The sequence below is a fragment of the Entelurus aequoreus genome, linkage group LG11 (assembly GCF_033978785.1).
Source record: "Entelurus aequoreus isolate RoL-2023_Sb linkage group LG11, RoL_Eaeq_v1.1, whole genome shotgun sequence".
In the NCBI taxonomy this organism is placed as follows: domain Eukaryota; kingdom Metazoa; phylum Chordata; class Actinopteri; order Syngnathiformes; family Syngnathidae; genus Entelurus; species Entelurus aequoreus.
In genome coordinates, this window is record NC_084741.1 from 9,250,420 (window position 1) to 9,266,449 (window position 16,030).

The following is a 16,030-nucleotide window of genomic DNA, read 5'->3' on the forward strand; positions in this document are numbered from 1 at the left end:
GATACATATATGTATTGATACATAACATTGATACATATGTGTTTTACTGCAGCAAACTCAAAACAAATGAGCATAAAAATATTAGTGTTTGCTACATCTGAAGGCAATCTACCAAACATGTACAGTAGTAATAACTTACTTACTCTCATCTAAACAAAAGTGACACTTTTCAATCCAAGTTTTTTTGTTGCAAGCATAACAAAATAACCCTGAGAGTGCAACATCTTACAGTTCTTACACATAAAATGTGTTCAATTACAAAAACTTGCAGGACCAGCCTGTCCACTACAGTGTCAAAGTAGAGCGCCACCACTGTCCTGGTGGTGAGTACTGCACTCAGACTTCCTGTGAGCGCTGATGGCCGCCCAGATGCGACACAACATGCCGCCTCTGCAACATAAGTGGGACATAAACAGGTCAGACATCTAATTGGACACCTGGCTAATAAACATGTCTGAAAAAGGTAACGCCATTCCGTGCTCACCTTATCCCACAGTACATGAGGTCATCCCTGCAGGCCAAGTGGAGCAGGCAGTCCAAGCTGAACTCATGAGACACCAACTGGGTGCACAGGAACAGGAAGTAGTTAGAGAGGTATCAAACAGGGATCACGCAGCGCTGAATCACCTTGTCAACAGTGTTGTGATCCACAGGCACCGCCTCCAGCCAGCGCACCATGTCATCCACGTCCTGGCCACTCCTCCTCTGGACAGTCGACACAACTTCTGCTTTCAAAGTGACGGTCCAACAAGGATTCAGGGTCATGAAACATGAAGAACATGTTCCTTAGTAAGATATGAAATAACATGGAAACATGTTCCTTAGTAAGATGTGAAATAACATTGAAACATGTTCCTTAGTAAGATATGAAAGAACATTGAAACATGTTCCTTAGTAAGATGTGAAATAACATTGAAACATGTTCCTTAGTAAGATATGAAAGAACATTGAAACATGTTCCTTAATAAGATATGAAATAACATTGAAACATGTTCCTTAATAAGATATGAAATAACATTGAAACATGTTCCTTAGTAAGATGTGAAATAACATTGAAACATGTTCCTTAGTAAGATATGAAAGAACATTGAAACATGTTCCTTAGTAAGATATGAAAGAACATTGAAACATGTTCCTTAGTAAGATATGAAATAACATTGAAACATGAAAACATGTTCCTTAGTAAGATATGAAAGAACATGAAAACATGTTCCTTAGTAAGATATGAAAGAACATTGAAACATGAAAACATGTTCCTTAGTAAGATATGAAAGAACATTGAAACATGTTCCTTAGTAAGATATGAAATAACATTGAAACATGTTCCTTAGTAAGATATGAAAGAACATTGAAACATGAAAAACATGTTCCTTAGTAAGATATGAAATAACATTGAAACATGAAAACATGTTCCTTAGTAAGATATGAAAGAACATTGAAACATGTTCCTTAGTAAGATATGAAATAACATTGAAACATGTTCCTTAGTAAGATATGAAATAACATTGAAACATGAAAACATGTTCCTTAGTAAGATATGAAAGAACATGAAAACATGTTCCTTAGTAAGATATGAAAGAACATTGAAACATGTTCCTTAGTAAGATGTGAAAAAACATTGAAACATGTTCCTTAGTAAGATGTGAAAAAACATTGAAACATGTTCCTTAGTAAGATGTGAAAAAACATTGAAACATGTTCCTTAGTAAGATGTGAAAAAACATTGAAACATGTTCCTTAGTAAGATGTGAAAAAACATTGAAACATGTTCCTTAGTAAGATGTGAAAAAACATTGAAACATGTTCCTTAGTAAGATATGAAAGAACATTGAAACATGTTCCTTAGTAAGATATGAAAGAACATTGAAACATGTTCCTTAGTAAGATATGAAAGAACATTGAAACATGTTCCTTAGTAAGATATGAAAGAACATTGAAACATGTTCCTTAGTAAGATATGAAAGAACATTGAAACATGTTCCTTAGTAAGATATGAAAGAACATTGAAACATGTTCCTTAGTAAGATATGAAATAACATTGAAACATGTTCCTTAGTAAGGTATGAAATAACATTGAAACATGTTCCTTAGTAAGGTATGAAATAACATTGAAACATGTTCCTTAGTAAGGTATGAAATAACATTGAAACATGTTCCTTAGTAAGGTATGAAATAACATTGAAACATGTTCCTTAGTAAGATATGAAAGAACATTGAAACATGAAAACATGTTCCTTAGTAAGATATGAAAGAACATTGAAACATGTTCCTTAGTAAGATATGAAATAACATTGAAACATGTTCCTTAGTAAGATATGAAATAACATTGAAACATGTTCCTTAGTAAGATATGAAAGAACATTGAAACATGTTCCTTAGTAAGATATGAAAGAACATTGAAACATGTTCCTTAGTAAGATATGAAAGAACATTGAAACATGTTCCTTAGTAAGATATGAAATAACATTGAAACATGTTCCTTAGTAAGATATGAAAGAACATTGAAACATGAAAACATGTTCCTTAGTAAGATATGAAAGAACATTGAAACATGTTCCTTAGTAAGATATGAAAGAACATTGAAACATGTTCCTTAGTAAGATATGAAAGAACATTGAAACATGAAAAACATGTTCCTTAGTAAGATATGAAATAACATTGAAACATGTTCCTTAGTAAGATATGAAAGAACATTGAAACATGAAAACATGTTCCTTAGTAAGATATGAAAGAACATTGAAACATGTTCCTTAGTAAGATATGAAATAACATTGAAACATGTTCCTTAGTAAGATATGAAAGAACATTGAAACATGAAAAACATGTTCCTTAGTAAGATATGAAATAACATTGAAACATGTTCCTTAGTAAGATATGAAATAACATTGAAACATGTTCCTTAGTAAGATATGAAAGAACATTGAAACATGTTCCTTAGTAAGATATGAAAGAACATTGAAACATGAAAACATGTTCCTTAGTAAGATATGAAATAACATTGAAACATGTTCCTTAGTAAGATATGAAATAACATTGAAACATGTTCCTTAGTAAGGTATGAAATAACATTGAAACATGTTCCTTAGTAAGATATGAAAGAACATTGAAACATGTTCCTTAGTAAGATATGAAATAACATTGAAACATGTTCCTTAGTAAGATATGAAATAACATTGAAACATGAAAACATGTTCCTTAGTAAGATATGAAATAACATTGAAACATGTTCCTTAGTAAGATATGAAATAACATTGAAACATGTTCCTTAGTAAGATATGAAATAACATTGAAACATGTTCCTTAGTAAGATATGAAATAACATTGAAACATGAAAAACATGTTCCTTAGTAAGTAACATTGAAGTCCCTGCAGATGTTGTGAATATTCATGAAGTCATGTTGTGAGATGGTGATGAGGAGGACTACACCCCCGACAAACCAGTCAGGCAGAAACCTGAAAGCCTGAAGCCGAGCACGTGGCCGCCATAGACCGGTAAGTACACCAGCTGATAAACACTGATGATGTCATCGTGTGTCATGGACAGTAGACCACAACACAATGTAGAATTATGCAGCATTATAATGGATAGTAACCAAAATAGTCTATGCTGCAAAGATATTGTGAAACCAGCCAGCTGTCAAACATCTATACCAGAAGAAGACGTTGTGAAACCAGCCAGCTGTCAAACATCTATACGAGAAGAAGACGTTGTGAAACCAGCCAGCTGTCAAACATCTATACGAGAAGAAGACATTGTGAAACCAGCCAGCTGTCAAACATCTATACGAGAAGAAGACGTTGTGAAACCAGCCAGCTGTCAAACATCTATACGAGAAGAAGACGTTGTGAAACCAGCCAGCTGTCAAACATCTATACCAGAAGAAGACGTTGTGAAACCAGCCAGCTGTCAAACATCTATACGAGAAGAAGACGTTGTGAAACCAGCCAGCTGTCAAACATCTATACGAGAAGAAGACATTGTGAAACCAGCCAGCTGTCAAACATCTATACGAGAAGAAGACGTTGTGAAACCAGCCAGCTGTCAAACATCTATACGAGAAGAAGACGTTGTGAAACCAGCCAGCTGTCAAACATCTATACGAGAAGAAGACGTTGTGAAACCAGCCAGCTGTCAAACATCTATACGAGAAGAAGACATTGTGAAACCAGCCAGCTGTCAAACATCTATACGAGAAGAAGACGTTGTGAAACCAGCCAGCTGTCAAACATCTATACGAGAAGAAGACGTTGTGAAACCAGCCAGCTGTCAAACATCTATACGAGAAGAAGACGTTGTGAAACCAGCCAGCTGTCAAACATCTATACGAGAAGAAGACATTGTGAAACCAGCCAGCTGTCAAACATCTATACGAGAAGAAGATGTTGTGAAACCAGCCAGCTGTCAAACATCTATACGAGAAGAAGATGTTGTGAAACCAGCCAGCTGTCAAACATCTATACGAGAAGAAGACGTTGTGAAACCAGCCAGCTGTCAAACATCTATACGAGAAGAAGACATTGTCTCTTCAATGATAAATAAAACGTTTTTTTGATCGGCACCAAAGTTCCATGATGTCTTCCTTGGACTCGCCTGCTAGATTAATTTGATTAAGGACATTAATTACTTTGCGTAAACAAAGCATATTAAAGGTATTAAGCCCTTGGTGGGCATTATTACAATATACAAATAATAAGGCATAACTCCAGGCTGTTTGACAACAATGAATAAAAACAAAATGTCATACCTGTAGAATTAGTCCTGAGAGCATGGATGTGTTGTTGTTTGTGCTGGACTGAAGTCAGCAGGAGGTCCTGGTACTCTCTCTCCTTGTCACTCAGCAACCTCAGCAGTCTCAAACACACACCATACACGGTCATGGTCTTCTTCATCGATACAGCACGGACATGAACAAATATCTACCTTTTAGTCTCTATCCGGAGGTCTTTCAGTTGGTCACTGAGTGGACAGTAGCTGTCCAGGGTGGCTTTCGTGGGCTGTGACCTGGTCTCGTCCACAGGTGCCGACTGGTGAGACTGTGCGGGGTGGCTGCCTGGGAGGAGGGGCTGCTGCTCCTCAGGCGTGTTCTCCTCCGCCTCGAACGACGACTGCAGCTGGAGCTTCAGTTCTGGGGGACGCAGCAGCAAGTTATGACCTCCACCAAGCAAGGGAAGACCCACGTGAGTTAAGTTGACCTGGGAGAAGCACAGTGATGGCGTCCTGCACCGCCTGTCTCAGCAGATTGTCCAAGGCAAACATCCAGTGAGGTTTCACCCGCTGCTGCCTCAACACTTTCTTCACCTGCGACCAACAGTAGACAGCATTATCTAGTGCACAATACAGGGGTGGCCATTATGTGGATGGTGAGCTAGCGGTGGATGGTGGAGGGTGTGTCAGTCCATCGCCAGCCAGGCATTAAAAAAATAGACCTAAAAATGTGAGATCATCAATCTTCACAATGACATCGCTTTCGTCACTTGATTGACATTCACGGCCCCCAAGGGTCTTGTGAGATGACGCTGGCTGCTGCCACATCATTATTAGGAAAAAATGACCGACAGGAAGGCCAGAAACACTTTTTATTTCAACAGACTCTCGCGCCGTACCTGCCGCCACAACTCTAAAGACCGACTGCACAGTTCCTGTCTTCACAATAAAAGCCCTGCTTCATCCTGCCTGCGCTGACAAAATAAGAGTCGCTTAAAGCTGGTATTGCCGCCAATGTATTTCCTGTAAAGTGTATAAAAAGGAGTATGGAAGCTGGACAAATAAGATGGCAAAAAGCAAGCACTTTCATGTGGTATTGGACAGAAGGGAGGACTTTTTTTGACCACAGATGATGCGCTAGCTGTCCAAAGTCGGGACCAAGAGTGGACCACACATCTGTGCATCAGTTGGGGACGTCTCTGCGCTGATGACCTGTCTCCACTCAAGATGGTCTCCTGCTGGCCCCACTATGGACTGGACTCTCACTATTATGTTAGATCCACTATGGACTGGACTCTCACTATTATGTTAGATCCACTATGGACTGGACTCTCACTATTATGTTAGATCCACTATGGACTGGACTCTCACTATTATGTTAGATCCACTATGGACTAGACTCTCACTATTATGTTAGATCCACTATGGACTGGACTCTCACTATTATGTTAGATCCACTATGGACTGGACTCTCACTATTATGTTAGATCCACTATGGACTGGACTCTCACTATTATGTTAGATCCACTATGGACTGGACTCTCACAGTATTATGTTAGATCCACTATGGACTGGACTCTCACTATTATGTTAGATCCACTATGGACTGGACTCTCACTATTATGTTAGATCCACTATGGACTGGACTCTCACTATTATGTTAGATCCACTATGGACTAGACTCTCACTATTATGTTAGATCCACTATGGACTGGACTCTCACTACTTTTAAAACTAGACTGAAGACTTTTATGTTCACCTTAGCTTTCAGCTAAATCTTTTAACTTTTAACGTCTGCACTGTTTTTATTTTTATTGTCTGCATTTTAATTTTGCTTTTATTTTCTTTCATTTCACTTTGTTGTCTGTGAAGCACTTTGAGTCTGCCTTGTGTATGAAAAGCGCTATACAAATAAAGCTGCCTTGCCTTGCCTATTATGTTAGATCCACTATGGACTGGACTCTCACTATTATGTTAGATCCACTATGGACTAGACTCTCACTATTATGTTAGATCCACTATGGACTGGACTCTCACTATTATGTTAGATCCACTATGGACTGGACTCTCACACTATTATGTTAGATCCACTATGGACTGGACTCTCACACTATTATGTTAGATCCACTATGGACTGGACTCTCACACTATTATGTTAGATCCACTATGGACTGGACTCTCACTATTATGTTAGATCCACTATGGACTGGACTCTCACACTATTATGTTAGATCCACTATGGACTGGACTCTCACTATTATGTTAGATCCACTATGGACTGGACTCTCACTATTATGTTAGATCCACTATGGACTGGACTCTCACACTATTATGTTAGATCCACTATGGACTGGACTCTCACTATTATGTTAGATCCACTATGGACTGGACTCTCACAATATTATGCTAGATCCACTCGACGTCCATTGCACAGGTCGCCCGGTCCCCACATATGTGGTCCCCTCCAAGGTTTCTTATTGGCATCCCATTGGGTTGAGTTTTTCCTTGCCGTGATGTGGGATCTGAGCCGAGGATGTCGTTGTGGCTTGTGCAGCCCTTTGAGACACTGGTGATTTAGGGCTTTATAAGTAAACATTGATTGATTGATTGATTGATTGATTGATTGAACTTAACAAAAACCTCTCTTTCATAAATAAATGAACATAAATGATATATATATGAATGATGTAGATCTGCTTCACTTGGTCAATTAAAAAGTAGCTTTTAAACAAATCAACTTACTGCATCCTGGAAGCTGAACAGCACCGCCTGCAGGCCGTTTGGAGGCACTGCAGTAGAGAGCAGCGCGGCTTGGAGGCTGAGCAGGTTGCTGGTCAGCTGCTTCCTGTCTGGAGAGCAGATGTTGTCTCGCAAGCAGCAGATGAGCTTGCTGATGTGGTCTTCAGTCAGAGATGACCCCTCGCCATACTGGGAGAGGGAGAAAACAGGCAAAAGCAAAAACATGAACACAAAAGTCCATTTACTGAGCCGCCAGGTGTTTTCCTACCTGAGGCACAGCTTCCTGTATGTTGGCCACCACCAGGGCGATGTCGTCGTTGAGCACCCGGTGCAGCGTGGCCCTCCTCTCGCTGTCTTTCCTCAGCATGAACAGACCCATGTTCTCCCCGGTGGACGCGGGGCTGCTCATGTCCAGAGGAAACTCTTCTGGCACGCTGCACAGACGTGACAACCACCACGCGGCAGATCAGGACGCTGCCATGATATCACACTTCTACTCAACACTTAGCACAGGAGTCAGCAACCTTTTTGAAAGCAAGAGCTACTTCTTGGGTAGTGATTAATGCGAAGGGCTACCAGTTTGATACACACTTCAATAAATTGCCAGAAATAGCCAATTTGCTCAATTTACCTTTAACTCTATGTTATTATTAATAATTAATGATATTTACACTTAATTGAACAGTTTAAAAGAGGAGAAAACACGAAAAAAATGACAATTACATTTTGAAACATAGTTTATCTTCAATTTCGACTTTTTAAAATTTAAAATTCAACCGGAAAAAAGAAGAGAAAAACTAGCTAATTTGAATCTTTTTGAAAAAATAAAAAAAATAATTTATGGAACATCATTAGTAATTTTTCCTGATTAAGATTAATTTTAGAATTTTGATGACATGTTTTAAATAGCTTAAAATCCAATCTACACTTTGTTAGAATATATAACAAATTGGACCAAGCTATATTTCTAACAAAGACAAATCATTATTTCTTCTAGATTTTCCAGAACAAAAATATTAAAAGAAATTCAAAAGACTTTGAAATAAGATTTAAATTTGATTCTACAGATTTTCTAGATTTGCCAGAATAATTGTTTTGAATTTTAATCATAATAAGTTTGAAGAAATATTTCACAAATATTCTTCGTCGAAAAAACAGAAGCTAAAATGAAGAATAAATTAAAATGTATTTATTATTCTTTACAATAAAAAAAATAAATTTACTTGAACATTGATTTAAATGGTCAGGAAAGAAGAGAAAGGAATTTAAAAGGTAAAAAGGTATATGTGTTTAAAAATCCTAAAATCATTTTTAAGGTTGTATTTTTTCTCTAAAATTGTCTTTCTGAAAGTTATAAGAAGCAAAGTAAAAAAATGTATGAATTTATTTAAACAAGTGAAGACCAGGTCTTTAAAATATTTTCTTGGAGTTTCAAATTCTATTTGAGTTTTGTCTCTCTTAGAATTAAAAATGTCGGGCAAAGTGAGACCAGCTTGCTAGTAAATAAATACAATTAAAAAAATAGAGGCAGCTCACTGGTAAGTGCTGCTATTTGAGCTATTTTTAGAACAGGCCAGCGGGCTACTCATCTGGTCCTTACGGGCTACCTGGTGCCCGCGGGCACCGCGTTGGTGACCCCTGACTTAGACAAACTCTAATGATCGACATATATGGAATATTGACATATTATATATACAGTGTTGGCGCGAGGAATTTTCAAAATGGGCTCTGTGGAGAATGCATATATTTTTAAGAGTTCTTTCTTTATTCATAGTCATGTTTAACCCTTGTGTGGTGTTCATATTGGTGTTACTCAGCCAGCGTTTGCGGGTCTGATGGACATTTTGTGGCTTTTAATGCCTCACTTTTCAAACAACAACAATATGAACGTTGCACGGAAAATTTCTCTGCCAGTTTCTGCATCCCACAGGGATTCTTCTTTTGTGTTTCTGCACCTGCGCTTCCCACACAAGGTTGCAACATTGTTTGTCAACACTGTCTGCTCTCATTTTCTCGCACATTGGACCCTCTGATGTTCTGTGTACCTAGACTCTGTCCTCCTCCTGTCTAGGCCTGTTGTGTGTGTGTTTGCTGTCCTTAAAAATGGCCAACTCGCATAACTTACTACTATGCGTGTGTATGGTCAAATCTACCTAGCAACAGCGGTCGGTCCTCACAACTACAAAAGTGATTTTTTTTTTTTTACTTTGTGTGTTTTGCATTCTGAAGTGAGGATTGATTGATTGAAACTTGTATTAGTAGATTGCACAGTACAGTACCTATTCCATACAATTGACCACTAAATGGTAACACCCCAATACGTTTTTCAACTTGTTTACGTCGGGGTCCACGTAAATCAATTCATGGTAATAATCCCATCTAGTGCTCGATATATTTTTTTCATCATTCTAGCTATAGTGGAAAGGGGGGCTCTCACAACTAGGGATGTCCGATAATGGCTTTTTGCCGATATCCGATATTCCGATATTGTCCAACTCTTTAATTACCGATACCGATATCAACCAATACCGATATCAACCGATATACACAGTCGTGGAATTAACACATTATTATGTCTAATTTGGACAACCAGGTATGGTGAAGATAAGGTACTTTAAAAAAAAAAAAAATAAATAAAATAAGATAAATAAATTAAAAACATTTTCTTGAATAAAAAAGAAAGTAAAACAATATAAAAACAGTTACATAGAAACTAGTAATGAATGAAAATGAGTAAAATTAACTGTTAATGGTTAGTACTATTAGTGGAGCAGCAGCACGCACAATCATGTGTGCTTACGGACTGTATCCCTTGCAGACTGTATTGATATATATTGATATATAATGTAGGAAGCAGAATATTAATAACAGAAAGAAACAACCCTTTTGTGTGAATGAGGAGGGAGGTTTTTTGGATTGGTGCATTAATTGTAAGTGTATCTTGTGTTTTTTATGTTAATTTAATAAAAAAAATAAAATAAAAAAACCGATACCGATAATAAAAAAAACGATACCGATCATTTCCGATATTACATTGTAACGCATTTATCGGCCGATACTATTGGCAGGCGGATATTATCCCTACTCACAACCTACTGACCAAACGTGGGTCCACACAAAGTAGGCAAGACATGCATGCGTGTGTGTATGTGTGTGTGTGTGTGTGGTACACAAAACATCAATTTCCACATTTCTATTACCCCCCCGGGTCCAGTGGATTCGGACATCTTATAAAAATGTGTAGGGGGGTGTATGGTGTGTGGCCATTCAATCCAATCCAATCCACTTTATTTATATAGCACATTTAAACAACAAAAATGTTTCCAAAGTGCTGCACAACAATATAAAAAATAATACTAAAAACAATATTAAAAACATAGAACCAATATAAAAACAATATAAAAATAAATATGATAAAAAACGATTTTAAAGGGAAAAACCAATTAAAACAGTAAATAGAAATCAAAATTTATAAAAAAAAACAAAAAAAACCACAGAGTACAGAGGACCACACAACTCACATAGTGTTAAAAGCCAAAGAATAATTAAATATGTCATTAAATATGTATTCTGATATATGTTCTTCACAGAAAATGAGCCAAAGTCAGTGAGTCTCAGTTTCAAAAATTCATTAATTGTATCACTTTTCTTTTAATAAAAATCAAAAACGGGTCCCACAGACCCGAACATCACACAAGGGTTAAAGCAGCTAATATTTTCCCATGTGTACACTTTGCTCTTGTATCTTATGTCTGCAAGTAAACTCTGTGTTTTACCTTGAAGCGTTGGAATGTGGGAGTTGGAGTACTCCCATCTTATCTTATCTGTATTAGAACAATGAGGCTGTATTCCTTTCTGGGCAGGGTGGGGGCTGTTTTCATGTTCAATAAGTTGTCTCTTCCTGTTTGATTTTCAGACCGCTTCTAGATACCGCTATTAACGGACTGTAGGACTGGTCTCCTAAAGCTTTAGTAAAACTTGATAATATTCCTATTCTGTCTTGATGGTCCTTCTTACTCAACATATGTCATCTGAAAGAATTTGGGATTGACCAGTGACTTTAATTCCCTGAGAGGAAGACTGGTTAGACGCAACGGCTCCCACAGTCAATTTTATTCTATATTGTGTTTTGGAAAAAGGTTGTCATAAACGTTACATAATTAAATTAAAAAAAATACAAAATAAAACATTTTTTTATGCATATGTAAAAATGTTTGAGTTTATTTGGAACATGCAAGCATACAACATGATACATCACAATTTCCAGTTTGTCTTTTCAACATGTTGGAAAAGGAGTAGGAAGAAGCAGAGCTTATTGAATCCTACCCCTTTTCTTTTACATAGCAGTTGCTAAAACTTTTGTTCACTTCCTGTTCTCAATTTATTCACAATATACTCCATAAGTAATCACAATACAAATAGATAAATAATACTCGGTGAAGTAAGTTACATTTCATGTGGTGAGATGAGTAAGATTATTTTGAAAAAATGAATGGATGGATGAAATAAATTGAGAATGTTTATCATGGTTCTTCTTCTTTGTACTTTGTAAACACTTTAAGTTTGAAAAGTTTCTTGAAGTGGATCATATTAGTACATTGTTTGATTTCTTTGCTTCATCCATTCCATCATTTAATTCCACATACTGACATACTGAAGGGCTTAAGTGTTGTACGTGCGTACAAACTGGACTGATATAAAGGATATTTGACTGGCATTTTTAGAGCAGAGTCCTCAAAAACAGCAATGCTCTTTTATAAAGATGACATTTGACTAGCATTTTTGCCGCAGATTCCTAAAATCAGCAGTGTTTTCGTCATGGCGTAATTTTGTAATAAACTCCTAAAATCATTGGTGGTTTTATCAAATTAGGATGCCCTGTGCTTTGTCTGTCAGGCGCAGAGAAGAGCAAACGGCCGTAATAAAGGCACATCAGAAGACACCTGTAAGGCGATATTGTCTCAAATATATACCGCTTTCTAAATGACCACCAGCATTAATTATAATACCGGTACCCAGCCCTAGTTCCTATTATATAACATTTTTAATTAGGTTTTTTTAGGAGGTGTCATGATCCATGGCCCGGATCATGTTTTGGTATTTGCGGTTAGTTTTGGACTCCCTCAGTTCCTGTTTTGTGCACCCTTGAGTTTGTTTTAGTTAGCATGGTTGCTTATTATTTTCACCTGCCTCTGATTGGTGTTAGGGATGCTCACCTGTTCCCCGAGCACTAATCAGAGGCATTATTTAAGCCTGCCTTCGCCGGTCAGTCGGCCTGGCATCTTTCTGTTACGTGCGGGGGGGTCGCAGCTTCGTTCCACCGGGATGCAAACGGACCACTCCGGACAGGACGTGCAGGTAGGAACATCATTTATTTGTCGAAAGTCAAACAAGTAACTGTTAGAATAATTGTTTCTAAATTATCACAAAAGCTTTGTATTACATGGAGTTCCTGGCAGGGGGACGGGAGCTGTCTTTGGGGCCTACCAGGAGGAAGGCTCGTAAAACCCCACTGTGACTTCAAAGCGGAGAGATGGCAGGATCTGCCCAATTTCCAGACAAAATATTTTACGAACTCTTTTTGAACTATTTTATGGAACTCTTTTTGAACTATTTTACGACCTTTTCTTTTGAACTGTTCGGTAACCAAAGGCAACGCTGTTTACGACCCACTTCCCTCTGGAAGCAGCTGTGGTCAGGTGGGGGGAGAAAGTCAAATAAAGAAGGAGTGCAATCTTTTGGCAGAGCGTGGGTGACACTGTAAGAGGTTACAGCTCGACACGTTTTCTCCTCAATATTGAGTCCAAATTGAATTCTGCCTCTGTTTGATTCTTTGCCTCTTGTCTTGTTTAATAAATGTCATCAGTGTTTGAACCCGACAGTAACAAAAACTGAAAACAAGGAAGAGGAAAAATGTACCGATCGCATTCGAAGCTAAGGCTAACACTTAGCATAGGCAAGAAGACAAGGAATACTCACGGAACTGTAGCATAAGCAAACAAAGTAGCCAGGCCGACTGACCGGCAAAGGCAGGCTTAAATAATGCCTCTGATTAGTGCTCGGGGAACAGGTGAGCGTCCCGAACACCAATCAGAGGCAGGTGAAAATAATAAGCAGCCATGGTAACTAAAACAAACTCAAGGGTGCACAAAACAGGAACTGAGGGAGTCCAAAACTAACCGCAAATACCAAAACATGATCCGGGCCACGGATCATGACAGGAGGTACTTGAAAACAGCAGAGCGTTCCTGTCATATAGAAGATCTTTGAGTAGCGTAAACACATTATATATATATATGATTAGTGTTCCCCGAGCACTAATCAGAGGCATTATTTAAGCCTGCCTTTGCCGGTCAGTCGGCCTGGCTTCTTTGTTTGCTTATGCTACAGTTACATGAGTATTGCTTGTCTTCTTGCCTATGCTAAGTGTTAGCCTTAGCTTCGAATGCGATCGGCACATTTTTCCTCTGGCTTGTTTTCAGTTTTTGTTGTTTGACTTTCGACAAATAAATGATGTTCCTACCTGCACGTCCTGTCCGGAGTGGTCCGTTTGCATCCCGGGGGAACGAACCTCGCAGCAAGATGCGGCCCCCCCACACGTAACAGAAAGAAGCCATGCCGGCTGACCGGCAAAGGCAGGCTTAAATAATGCCTCTGATTAGTGCTCGGGGAACAGGTGAGTGCCCCGAACACCAATCAGAGGCAGGTGAAAAATAATAAACAACCATGGTAACTAAAACAAACTCAAGGGTGCACAAAACAGGAACTGAGGGAGTCCAAAACTAACCGCAAATACCAAAACATGATCCGAGGTACTTGAAAACAGCAGAGCGTTCCTGTCATATAGAAGATCTTTGAGTAGCGTAAACACATTATATATAACGTAAGAAAAATAGTGAAGGAAAAATTCAGTTCCTAAGCTTTTTGAAAACGTGGCCCCAGAACAGTTCAGTTGAATAATTGGACTGTGGGTTTTTTTTCTTACAATAATGTTCAGTTACTCACGGCAGGAACTGTCCGTTGATGGAAGGGCTCTCAGAGAGGTTGGCTGTAAAGGTGGACAGAGTATTCCTGAGGTCCAGGGAGCAGGACAAGTCGATGGAGTCCGGGTAGGAGTCTGTGTCCTCCACAAGGATGGAGATTGGCACTGAGAGGCTACGATTGTAGTCAACTGTCACAAAGACAACTATGTGTTAGATATGCTGTGAGGTCACATAGGAGTGTCAATTCAAAGTTCCACCAGCAGAGACGTCTTGGGGATCAAAATGCTGCTGGACTCTGGTCTTCTTCCTGGGGGACGACCTGAGGAAAGTGTCCTTGAGCAGATCCGTGGCTGTGGCCCGGTCGTCTGGATCGGGCTCGAAACAGTTCATGATGAAGCTCTTGGCCTCGTCTGACATGCTCTCCGGAACCTTGGGGTGGATCTTAAACATCCCGACCTAGACTTGGAGGATTGGGATTAGTACTTCCAGGCTGTGGAACACTAAGCCTGGTCCATCTTTACCTTGAACATGGCTGCCTGAGGACTTCCCAGCTCATGGAAGGGGGTTTTGCCTGTTGCCATTTCAATGATGGTGCACCCCAGGGACCATATGTCCGCCGGCTTGCCGTACCCCCGAGGCCCCTGGTCTATAATCTCTGGCGCCATGTACTGAAGAGTTCCTATTGGTCAGTAAATACTCTTTGGACATCCGTGTATTTGTCAACTTCAATGTTGCCGCCTTGCAAGCAATCTCACCAGCAAACGTCTCCGTGCAGGGGTTGATCCCCGCTAACCTCTTAGAGGTTCCAAAGTCGGAGATCTTCAAAACTCCGCTATAAGTGTTGATCAGCACGTTGTCCCCCTGCAGCAGAAACATACATTTTACAAAACCCAGTGAAGTTGTCACGTTGTGTAAATGATCAATAAAAACAGAATACAATGATTTGCAAATCCTTTTCAACTTATATTCAATAGAATAGACTGCAAAGACAACATATTTCATGTTCACACTGAGAAACTTCTTTTTTTTTGCCAAATAATCATTAACTTAGAATTTAATGGCAGCAACACATTGCAAAAAAAGTTGTCACAGGGGCATTTTTACCACTGTGTTACATGGCCTTTCCTTTTAACAACACTCAGTAAAGGTTTGGGAAGTGAGGAGACACATTTTTGAAGCTTTTTAGGTGGAATTCTTTCCCATTCTTGCTTGATGTACAGCTTAAGTTGTTCAACAGTCTCCGTTTTGGTATTTTAGGCTTCATTTTACGTATTTCAGCATTAATGGTGCCTTCACAGATGTGTAAGTTACCCATGTCTTGGCCACTAATACACCCCCATACCATCACACATGCTGCCTTTTACACTTTGCGCCTAGAACAATCCGGATGGTTCTTTACTTCTTTGTTCCGGAGGAAACGACGTCCACAGTTTCCAAAAACAAATTGAAATGTGGACTTGTCAGACCACAGAACACTTTTACACTTTGCATGAGTCCATCTTAGATGAGCTCGGGCCCAGCGAGGCCGACGGCGTTTCTGGGTGTTGTTGATAAATGGCTTTGGCTTTGCATAGTAGAGTTTTAACTTGCATTTACAGATGTA

At 38.9% G+C, this 16,030-nt stretch overlaps 1 protein-coding gene and 1 long non-coding RNA gene across 3 annotated transcripts in view; one reads left to right on the forward strand and one right to left on the reverse strand.

Annotated features, from left to right (window-relative positions):
- Positions 1-42: 42 nt before the first annotated feature.
- LOC133659736 (mitogen-activated protein kinase kinase kinase 5-like) overlaps positions 43-16,030 on the reverse strand; it is a 60,425-nt gene continuing 44,437 nt past the window's right edge. Inside the window, exons 17-28 of one of the 2 annotated variants that reach the window (XM_062062400.1) lie at positions 15,183-15,288; positions 14,949-15,106; positions 14,685-14,883; positions 14,450-14,615; positions 7,713-7,878; positions 7,448-7,633; positions 5,194-5,299; positions 4,922-5,126; positions 4,746-4,852; positions 628-728; positions 485-561; positions 43-390 (exon numbers count right to left, since the gene is read on the reverse strand). In XM_062062400.1, coding sequence (XP_061918384.1) covers positions 294-390; positions 485-561; positions 628-728; positions 4,746-4,852; positions 4,922-5,126; positions 5,194-5,299; positions 7,448-7,633; positions 7,713-7,878; positions 14,450-14,615; positions 14,685-14,883; positions 14,949-15,106; positions 15,183-15,288 — 1,674 coding nt within the window. In that variant the 3' untranslated portion in view covers positions 43-293. The remainder of the gene's footprint in view (positions 391-484; positions 562-627; positions 729-4,745; positions 4,853-4,921; positions 5,127-5,193; positions 5,300-7,447; positions 7,634-7,712; positions 7,879-14,449; positions 14,616-14,684; positions 14,884-14,948; positions 15,107-15,182; positions 15,289-16,030) is intronic. The other variant, XM_062062401.1, reaches the window with a different exon arrangement.
- Positions 276-3,783, forward strand: LOC133659737 (uncharacterized). The gene is made up of 4 exons (XR_009827711.1): positions 276-416; positions 497-789; positions 3,373-3,492; positions 3,616-3,783. It is a non-coding gene; the product is annotated as an uncharacterized LOC133659737 (long non-coding RNA).